Source organism: Anoplolepis gracilipes, chromosome 4, assembly GCF_047496725.1.
Source record: "Anoplolepis gracilipes chromosome 4, ASM4749672v1, whole genome shotgun sequence".
In the NCBI taxonomy this organism is placed as follows: domain Eukaryota; kingdom Metazoa; phylum Arthropoda; class Insecta; order Hymenoptera; family Formicidae; genus Anoplolepis; species Anoplolepis gracilipes.
This window is the reverse complement of record NC_132973.1, coordinates 1726139-1737432: the sequence shown is the minus strand read 5'-3', so window position 1 is coordinate 1737432 and position 11294 is coordinate 1726139. Positions and strand designations below refer to the sequence as shown.

The 11294-nt window shown below is 40.5% G+C and overlaps 1 protein-coding gene across 3 annotated transcripts in view; it reads right to left on the bottom strand.

Moving 5' to 3' along the window:
* Window positions 1-2434: 2434 nt before the first annotated feature.
* Window positions 2435-11294, bottom strand: part of LOC140665221 (uncharacterized) — a 181229-nt gene continuing 172369 nt past the window's right edge. For all 3 annotated transcript variants that reach the window (XM_072891045.1, XM_072891043.1, XM_072891044.1), the window contains 2 exons: window positions 6955-7098; window positions 2435-6856 (listed from right to left, as the gene is read on the bottom strand). In XM_072891045.1, the coding sequence (XP_072747146.1) occupies window positions 6700-6856; window positions 6955-7098 (301 nt within the window). In that variant the 3' untranslated portion in view covers window positions 2435-6699. The remainder of the gene's footprint in view (window positions 6857-6954; window positions 7099-11294) is intronic.

Sequence of the window (11294 nt, the reverse complement as noted above, 5' to 3'; positions counted from 1 at the left end):
AATCGTCCTTTCCTCGTCGATCGAATTTTCCGAAACAATTGACTATTAATTAATTCGAAATGTATGTTTTAAAAAGATTAAAAATTCATCGAACAACGAAATTACTCGCTCCGGTCTCCAATTGTCGATGGCGCATTTAGAAATTCTCTCTACATCGGTTTAGTAACAAAAAATACTTGGTAAACTTTGCTCGAAACATAGGTATATGTCCGTATTTACAGCTGTAAAACGTGTCGCGAGCGCTAACGATCCTTTTTGTTTCCCTGGCAATTCTCGCCGGTAAAATCGTGTTAACAAGTATGTAGAAGGGATATATTCAAGAATAGATGAACAAGAGAGTGTTATCATATAATAGAAAGTTTCATTCGCGTTTCTGAAAGAATATTACGGATCGTTGCGGTTTATTTCCGATACAATCCCTCACAAGAACCCGCACATCTTAAACAGACCCGTTCTTCACTTTTATCGATAAATTTTTTTTTTTTTCTTTTTTTACACCTTTCGACAGTACAACTGAAAAATCCGACGAATTTACAATTCCGCATTTTCTCGCTCGAAAAGTCCCAAAATATGTCTGTGCGATATAGCCCTTTTAAGCTCGTCCGTTATCGACACAATGAAGGGGACCGGGAGACTATCAATAATTACCTGGACCTATGCCCGCCTAACTCTAACGAAGGACGATTTCTAACGATCCCTCGCCAGCGTCCAACTTCTGGACGTAATTAATTCCCGGGCTAACCTGGAATGCTATAATTAATTGCCGGTGGGGCTGATGAGGGGTAGAGCGCAACGGGTGCAACAATATGTACCCGCTTCGATTAGAAGTGTGGGGAGAGATAGAAAAGGAAGAGGGGAGGAAAGAGGGAGGGGATCGCCTCTGCTCGCAGTTATGCAATTAATTAAATCAGTTTGTTATTTGCCGTCGACTGTTAATTGCTGCAAAACTTCAAGAAACTGCACACGCTTGACGTTTCGAAATGCTTCACCGCTCATACTCAAGATCGTATTGTGAGAATCTGTGTGTGTGTATGTGTGTGTGTGTGTGTGTGTGTATGTGTGTGTGTGTACACCTATTGTCTCTCTGCATCAGAATTAATGTCTATGAATTTTTGTTGCGTAAAAAAAGTTTTTATTTACACTTTCGCAATTATTCGTAATGCTTCGAGGAATAATGACGCGGTACTATTAAAAAAAAAAAAAAAAAATAGCGGTCTAAAGAGGTTAATGAATTACGTCAGTATGATAGATCTATAAGTTTAATGAGCGCGCGTATACTGGTAATGCGCTTGTTTGATTCCGGATTTAATTGATACGCTTGTAAACGTAAGACAGACGGCAAATAAAGGATTAGAACGCGATGGTTGCACGCGGTTTAATTAACGAGGAGAGTTTCCTTTTCTTTCACTCTCTCATGTAACGAACCGTCTTACAGTTCTATTTACCGCTGAAAAAAATTATACAATTTACAGAGGCACTCTCTCTTTTTCTATTTATATAATGAGAGAAATTAGTTTTTATAAATTCTGAAAAATGATATCTTTGTACTTTATATTCTATCTACTTCATTTGTATTTAGTATATATATATATATATATATATATATATATATATATATATATATATATATATATATATATATTTATTACACAATGCCATTCTGTTTTTATATTCATGATTGGGTTGCATTTTCGTTTTAGAAGCACGCTTTGGCGCATCCATTCGACCTTTGTTTTTAAGAACGAAGAAAAAGAGAGTAACGGCGCGAAAGGAGGAGAAAGAGGAGCAGGAGGAGAAGGAGAAGAAACGAAAACAATCGATACGACACACCGACAAGGCCAATCGGCCTTGCGTTCTATTCGCGGTGCGGCCAATCAAAATGCCTACTACGTCGCCGGCAGGCTCGCTAATTAGACGCCACGTAAATCAGTCCTGAAACTCAACGTTAATTAACACGGGTTTCCGTTGGAGTTGCTTAGCCACCTATTTATCGAACGACACAAACGCAATATGGTCGGACACGTGTACATCCGTTAAATGCCTATCCTGACTGGAGAATGTCGGGCCGCGCGCACATTTGCCGGCAAGTTGACTGAAAACCGGCGCGCCGCCGACGAAACATTCAAATCATTCGAATTAATTCAGCCACTCGCGCTCCACTGATTTAAGCAAGGAATAGCTTTTACATCGATTTCCTCGACAATGCTAACTGATAATCGATTTCACCTCCTCCCTCTTTACTTACCGTTCAATCATCATTGCACGAGGAGAACTTAATCATTATATACGAACTTGAGTTTTTAATAACATCATGTTTAATACACTAATCATTGAATCATGTATTAACATACGTTCGAATATAATTTGAAAGAGATGCGGGATTTTAGCGGAAGGGAGGGAAAAATCAAACATGCCGATCATACGGGCACTCGTCTTTTCTAAAAACTTGTGATTTTTTTTTATTAATTAATAAACGTTATGGTGTGTTCCATGTTGTAATTGTATTTTACAAGAGGCCGCGAAACCACATACAGATGTCGGGTCCCGAGTACGAAGAGTCCGAGATAAATGAAATAACAAAATTAACTAGACGCGCGCATGGGACCGGCTCCGCGATCCGCGCGCGTGCCATTCTCGGAGCTGCCGGAGAGACATCCCGCGCTCGCTTCCATTTCCGCGGCCCCGCCGAGTGCCAAGTACCATACGCAGTGCGATGTGCGATTCGATTCCCCGGAGATCAAACGGTGCCGGACGCGCGCGATTCCGTTCTCCGCGACCGTCTTCGCGACGATCGGGCCTTGCGTCTCTTACGCGCCCGAATCGCCCTCGGAAAGAGTCGTTGACTCGGCTTTTGCGCAACGATATTTCGAAATTACAAGTGATTCGAGTATTATTTAATGGCGAGTAAGTATCGAGAGAATTCACGATCGCCAATGTAAAATATTATATTACATCAGTTTGAAATGAGAGATTACGTGCCAATGAAACGTTGAACGAATAAAAATACGGGATATAAAATTTTAATGCGTTCACGTTATATTTAAGGCAACGAATTCGAAGCGATTACTTAGCGTCGAACAAAACTGTTCGCAGGGAGCCGATAATTTAAAATTATCATCTGCGTTCTATCGTCGACAGCGTGGCAGAAGGAAGGGCGGCGCACGCGACGCACTTGGCGATGCAGGACCACGAAAAACCACATGGCACGTCGCGCACGTCGGCTAATCGCCCGTAGAATAATCGCGCGGAAGCCCCGTTCGCGCTCGATAGTAAATACATAACCATTTATATCACACAAACTTTTAACAATATACAAAATGTATCTTATATATACAAGATTAAATTACACAATCCAATGATGCACAAACTTCGGACCGAATGATGTTGTCGGCTCGAGTTAACACGCTCGATCCGATACGAAAGAGACAAGAATAAATGACAAATTAAAACTCGATGTGTCCTAGGCAAAAAAAAAATATATATATATATATCTTAATTATATAATTTATTTATTTATATGAAAAGAAGAAAGAGAGTTGAGGGAGAGAGACCTTAAAAAATAAAAATAGCGCGAATTATTGACTTTTCTCATTAATCTCTTTATGCGCATCCAATTAAAAATCTGTCGCAAATGTAACATTGATTTATTCGAGTCGATGCCGAAAAAGTTTGTGCATCCTTGACATAATCCATCCAGCGCGACTCCTCATTCAACCTACATTATACACCTCTGTATACACCACTTTTTCTCTCTCTCACTTTCTCCGTCAGCGTCGCTGCCCACAGAGTCATGTTAGACAGAAATCAGATTTTGATCCTTGGCGGCGTCGACTAGTGATTGTTCTTACCGCAATACGAGCGCTTCGTTGGAATCTGAATCCATAATGTCGTATATAATTCTCAAGCACGCTGCTTTCATTCGGAAAAATTTATCGGCGCACGATATTTTGCGGCTTAATTTATGTAGCACATTTATCTGCGACAAGTCTCGGTAAACTTTCTCCAAGGATATAAAGGATTCTTAATTGGCATCCTTCGCGACGCGTGCGAGGTCATTAATTAAAACGAGAGTATTTGACGAATGAAACGAGTAATAGAGCAACTTTACGTTTTTATGATACACACTTCGCGTCGAAATTCACTGATTTGTGAATTTCTTGCATTTTGGGCTTCGATGCGCTATGTCGATGTCATTTCTTGCTTGTCGCCAGTTGTATCGCTAACATGCAACAGCGTTGTAAACATCCGCCTGTGCTAGTAACACGCACGATTACTCTTGGAAGAAATTCGCAAATAAATGCCAAGAATTTAAGGACACTGCGACAAAGAAGAATTTTAAATTAAACTCAAACGAAGGATCGATGTTCTTCTTCTTTCGAGAAAGTTATAATGTTGTTATCAGCAAACGCGTTTCTCTTCATATGTATTTGTATATCGATCAACTTTAACAATCAATGCATCAACGTAGACTTTGCGCTAAACGACGCGAGAAATATATAAATATATATATATATATATATATATATATATATATATATATATATATATGTACATATATATTCTTCGTGACAATTGAGCTTTGTTCTCTCCTCGAGAACGACATCGATTATTTTCCATTCTATATGTAACACATTGTAATGTATTTACGATTACACTTACAATCAATTTGATCTGAATGTGTCAGAAACCGATACTCTGCTACAGCGAAGAACAAATTTTGTCTTTTTATAATAGACTCGGTTGATTATCTTAAAAATGACAAATTTTCAAAAAAGAAAGAGAGATCGAAAGCGCAAGCGAAACGGAGAAAGAAAGGAGAAAGAGATGATAGATAAAGAGAATGAGAGAGAGAGAGAGAGAGAGAGAGAAAGCAAGAAAGAGACAGGCAAAGTGACGCTGATGCCTAACAAGAAGGATTCGAATGATAATTCCGTGTCGTTCGTTTCACCTCGACACTCAATTAACGATGGCGGGAACAAGGGCCGCCTAATGAGTTTACGAAGCGTAGCAGCGGATCGACGGGAATGATGATTTTGAAAGAAAAATAATTTTCTAAGGGTTCACACAGAACTTACGCGCCATCGTCGTTTCTCTTGTTCGATTTCCGTCAAATTATCTATCTGTCTCTCTCTCTCTCTCTCTCTCTCTCTCTCTCTCTCTCTCTCTCTCTCTCTCTCTCTCTCTTTCTCTCTCTCTCTCTTCCGATTGCCATCTGTCTTTCTCGCGTGATTAGATTCTCGTCGATCGCACATGTCGAATTTAGTACGCGATGCCATTTTAGGGATGTGTATTGCCTTTAAAGTAGCGACAGTAAAAAATCGAATGCCCTGTTGCAAAGACTTAGCAAAGAGTAAGTAAAATGATAAATCAAATATAAAATGATATAAATTGAAAATAATTTTTTTTAATCATTCTAAAATAAAGCAGACTCTTGACATCAGATTAATCTGGCGATGATTTTGAGAATGATATCCATAGAAAGATTTATTTCGTTATATTTCACAAACGCGTGAAAGAGTGCGCCCATTCAACAAATTTTACATTCCATATCATTTGTCGAGATTATCGCAACATGATGACTGTGAAGGGTTTTAAAGAAGAAAATTGACGTCACTATACTGCAGCTGATGGTACATACACGGATGAGTCGTGCATACTTTAGACTTTCTTCGATTCTTTACAATTGAGCAAAGATTATTATTAAGAAAACCGGCGGATTCGTGATGATGATATTTCCGTAATGCTGCCTGTATCGAGTGTCTCAACTTGCGACAGATGAATAGAGAACATATTTTTTTATTTCTCAAAAAAAGTAATGTCCAAATTGCTGGTTTAACTTAATATAATCACTTGATTCTTAGATGCTACAATACATATTTGTGAGATTGATGCTTGAAAAAATTTCGTCAGTTTATTAGTATTAAATAAAAATAAATTAAGCATATACTATAAGACTGAAATACGTCGAGTTTAGAGATATTTACAATTTTGAATGATTCTTAAATATGTTCATTGAGTAAGAAATTATCCGTACCAAGTTCGTACGTACTCGATACATCAACATCGTCAGAGAGCAGAAATCGCTCGGTATATCCACGGCAAGTTCAATTATTGTATATTTAACATCACGGTACCATGTTCGAAGACGTTTGGCTGCCGCGGTATGTTCAAACGCATTCAATATCACGGCGCCAAGTATACGGAGACACTCGACTGATAGAGTCACTGACGGCGGTCGCAAGGGACGACTACGTAGACTTGTATTCTCCTTGCGATTTTTCTGGAAAGCCCGGACTCGCAACGCATAGGAAAAACTTCTTCTTCTTCTTCTTCTTCTTCTTCTTCTTCTTCTTCTTCTTCTTCTTCTTCTTCATTGCGATGTCCATTGGGATTCGACCCTGCCGCGACGCGGCAGCTTTAATCGCAGGTATCCTGGGTCCAGGGCGACCAGTCTTGATAGCCAGACGCTTGCAGGTGCGATTGCTGGGCCAGACTCGGATGCGCAAGTGCCATCTGATGATGGTGGTGGTGATGGTGATGATAATGATGATAATGCTGATGACCCGGCGGAGGCGGCGAATAGGGATCCACTCCAACGGCGACGTCCACGACGTCGACCTGAGGCGAAGGTACGACGACGGAGGGCGTCGGCTGCGGAGAAGGCTGCACCTTCTTCGGGCGACCGACCGGGTTGCCACCTCATTCGCGGCTCCTTCGAGGCCTACCAACCTTACCTTTCCTAACAGGTGCACCGCTGTTGCCAGCCGCCGCGGCTGCCGCTGCCGCGACGCTCGACGACTTGACAATCTTGTGCCAGTCATTTTCGCAGACTGGCGAGCCTGACAGCAAGTAATATCTGAAATTGTAAAAGAGTCGCGTGTCACGTGAGATGGGATACGCTGCCTCCCCTATGCTAGGATAATAAGTCTGCCAATAATAAGGAAGAACACTTACCTGTCGCCAGAGACGAGCTGACCGCCGCATTTATTGCAGTTGAAACATTTCAGATGAAATACCGATTCGCCGGCCCTCATCACCAGTTCGCTCGCTGGTATTGCGTTGCCGCAACTCGCGCAGACACCGCCGCTACCGAACATCCTGTAACAAGGCAAACGTGTGATAGATATGATTAGATTCAAATTCAGTATCCAATGTCATTGGAAATATTTCAACATTTCGCCGTTTCAAATTTCTTAAAAAGAAATCGCAAATTTAAGTAATTCGTAAACGTATTATTCGTCGAAATTTGATGCAAAAGATATCCGACGGAATTATGGCGACGAGAATCACAGATTATTTTCAACAATTTCATTTTCGTGAATTTCAATTTCTGGCATACGCACATTGAAGCTCCGGTACCGGCGCGATGCGATGCGATGCGATGCGATGCGATGCGATGTAACGCGCACGTTAATGGCAGTTAATGTTTGCGAAGCGGTTGTCAGCCGTATACCCGTTGGCTCGTAAAACCGGCTGTTTATGCAGCAATTAGCTATGTAACGATACGTAGGTATGTCGAATGAGGATTCGAGATGCGAGCGCCACGATTTCACGTCTCTCCAAATGGCCAGCGTCGTAAGAAGGACTTCTTCCGCGAAAGACGCGTTCAGGTATACCGGTAACACGCACTTGAGTCTGAACCTCTCGAAACAAAGTTAGAAAGAGACTCGGCCGCGATCTAACCATCAATTTGCGATGTTTTCCGGCGTCGTATAGGGACGCGTTGCAGTTAAAATCGAATTCCATTTAAATTTAATGAAATATTTAATTAAATCGGCTTTTGAAACACGCGATAGGGAGTCGGCATATCGATATTTGCGTCCGACTTTACTCGAGAGCGCGCATAAGGTTGTTACGACGACGGAGTGGATTGGAAAGAGAGAGAGAGAGAGAGAGAGAGATTTGAGGTTTCTCGTTATTAATTTAATTACCGGCTGACAGTTCTATAATTAAATTGCTAATTTATCTGTCGGAGATACAGCTGATCGCGCTAGCGCGGCCCAGTATCTCGATGATTGCTCGCCGAATGACGTTTCAATTCTTTTCTTTTTATTCTCCCTCTTTCTCTTTTCTATGTTTTTTTTTTTTTTTTTTTTTTTTTTTTTTTTTTTTTTTTTTTTTTTCGCAATCTGTCTTCGATCGTTCGCAACGGTTCAATTTTAAATGCACGCTCCCATCATTGCGGAAAACGCGGATGCAAACAAGTTGGCGCCGGACGGGGTTTTCGAAGCAACAACACAAGAAAATGGTAATGCACAAATTTTGAAATTGTGAGATTTTCGTGAAATATAATGTTACTTTCTCGTTCGCGTATGATTGTAAGCCGACACGATTTGAGAAAGTAAAGTCTGACGTATACATATGTGATGTTTCACGTATTGTTAAATATGGTAATCACATACAGCTGTGAGAGACGTTTGGCGTATGTAGTGGTAAATAAGTAGGTAGGTAAAAACGATCGTTTAGAAACTCTGCGATGTTATCGGGAATATTCTATCGCATTATTAATTGAATTTTCCGCGAACCAGTTAAGTCAGCTGATTAGTGTTGCGTTACGTAGGAAGACGTTGGAGATATACGCCAATGCTCATCGCGCACACGTGACGAGATCCTAATCAAAGATAGCGTTTCGTTAAGAGTTGAGCGAAGAGTTTTGCGTCAAGCGTCTCGTAAATAAATCGACGTGTAAGTTTTAATTGCGGCCACGTCTTTATTAACCTGACCGAGTATCTACTTCCGGGCCGCATCCTCCGCGAGGTTAATGAGCGGAGATGCGTGCCGCTCGGCCGAATCGCTCTTGCATTTTCGATTTCTCCATAATTGCTAATTAGAGGCCGACGGCCAAGTCAATCAGCTAGAACGGATAGAAGGAATTATACAGTTGATGATCGAGGATCAGCCATAAAATCTGCTTCTCCTCTTTCTCCCTCTCTTTCTGGCCCCTTAATCGCCCGACGTCATTACCAGTATCATTATTCACGCGTGTTTTACGCGACCATTCTGGAAAGCTGATGACAAGCAAGAATTTTCGATTATCCGCGAGTCTTATTTATAATAGTTATAAAAAATGTCAAACGCTGGACACAAATTATTCGTTATTTTGTTTAATAATTAATACTTGAAAGAAGTATTTCCATATTTGGAATTATTAATAATTAGCTGTACCAGATAAAATTATACGTAAATTACAAGAATTTATAACAGTTGATTAATTAAATGAATAATTAAGCGAATGCGGTGAACCGCCTAGGATTTTATATCTTTCAACATCTGGATGGATCTTTATGATCAGAAAGACTGGTTATATTAAATTAGGCATCGAGTGTTCCGTACTAATAGGCTAAATATGCCACGTGTGTTGGTGGAGTAATTGATCGAAAATAACGGTTCGTTGGCAGTGATAAATGACAATGAAGACCGTCTATTATGACGCGATATTATCGAGTCGTGCGGCCGACTAATAATAATTTTGATATATCTTCGATAAAACACAGTGCTTGCGTCAAGATTTATCTCAACACATATGGGCTTTACCGGTTGATTCGTATTTTAACTATGAGCACGAATGATTACTTCCTGCACTTGTATCCTCGGTATGTACAGCACAATTTGCGTTTTATTATGTACATTATGAGAAAAAAAAAATCGATTACAAACTCGCGTTAAAAAATCACGATTAAAGATATATGATTCGTAATTTTGTACAATTTTCTACAGCCCCAGATGGACTGTAAAAATTCGGCGATCTATACAATCGGCCGTGTAGAAACACGTCAAATATCAGCCCGCGGCGTTTAATAATTTTAATGAGCGAAGTTCAGTCCGCGTACTAAGAGAGTAATTGGCGATTACGGTCGACGGGGCGATCTTTAACGAGCGGTCTACGCAATTTCTAATTAGTTGATTTCACCAATGATAATACCTCGCCCTCCTTGCCCGACTCCTTCCTCTAACTTGATACGTGCCCCCTTACGTTTTAATTGCGACCGACGTGTCAATCTTGTTCTGCCCTAACAAGCGTCTCTAAAGGCGCATGTCACACGTGTGTTTCGCAACGAAGCAATAATTTGACGAACCGGGCGAAATCTCTCGGCAATTAGATTGCACGACGGATTTGGATCCGTGAAATAAATACACAAGTTGTAAATGTTATATATATATATATATATATATATATATATATATATATATATATATATATATATATACACAGGGTGTCCGGTAATTACCGCCCCACGTCTCTAGGACAAATGGAGCAGGTCAAACTGAACATAAAAGTTCTCTACCATTTTGCGATTTGCGTAATAATTATTAAACTATTAATTAAAAACGCTCAGCGAACGATACTATATTTTATACAAAGTGTCCGGTAATAATCGCCCCACGTCTCTATAGGGCTGATAGAGCAAGTCAAACTGAACATAAAAGTCCTCTACCATTTTACAATTTTCGCAATAATTATTAAAATATTAATTAATAAACGCTCAGCATATGCTGAGTGCTACAGCGGCGCGCGCTCATACGCTGAGCGTTTTTAATTAGTATTTTAATAATTATTGCGCAAATCGCAAAATGGTAGAGGACTTTTATGTTGAGTTTGACCTGCTCTATCAGCTCTAGAGAGATGGAGCGATTAATACCGGACACTTTGTATATAACTATAATATCGTTCGCCGAGCGTTTTTAATTAATAGTTTAATAATTATTGCGCAAATCGCAAAATGATAGATGACTTTTATGTTCAGTGTGGCCTGCTCTATCTGCCCTAGAGAGGTGAGGCGCTAATAATTACCGGACACTCTGTATATATATATATATATATATATATATATATATATATATATATATATATATTTGTGATTTTTCGTACGATTCTCGATTATATTGGAATAAACGGCGCGCTGCACGATCGAAAGACACACGAGCAAGTGTGCCCTCCACCCTTCGGATCGCCCTCTCACCCAAGCACCCTCGCTCATTATGCGTGCCCCTTTGCCGCACATAGCGGCGCGCTCTGTCGCTAACAAGAGGGAATAAGAGAGAAACACAAGGACGGGTGCGGGTGCACGTATGTCGAAACGACGTATTCACACACGAGAGATGCGCGACTGTGTGAACGACTCCCGCCTGTTAATGAGTTAGACTACCTTACCCTCGGCACTTTAATTGTCTAAAGCACAAATTGGGCGGCTTTAATTAGCGTAATTATTTGGTTCGTTTGTCCGTTTATCCAAGATCCTTGTATCGAGCGAGGGTCGAGCGGGTCGAGTCCTCGCGCGAGGCTAAATGGATTC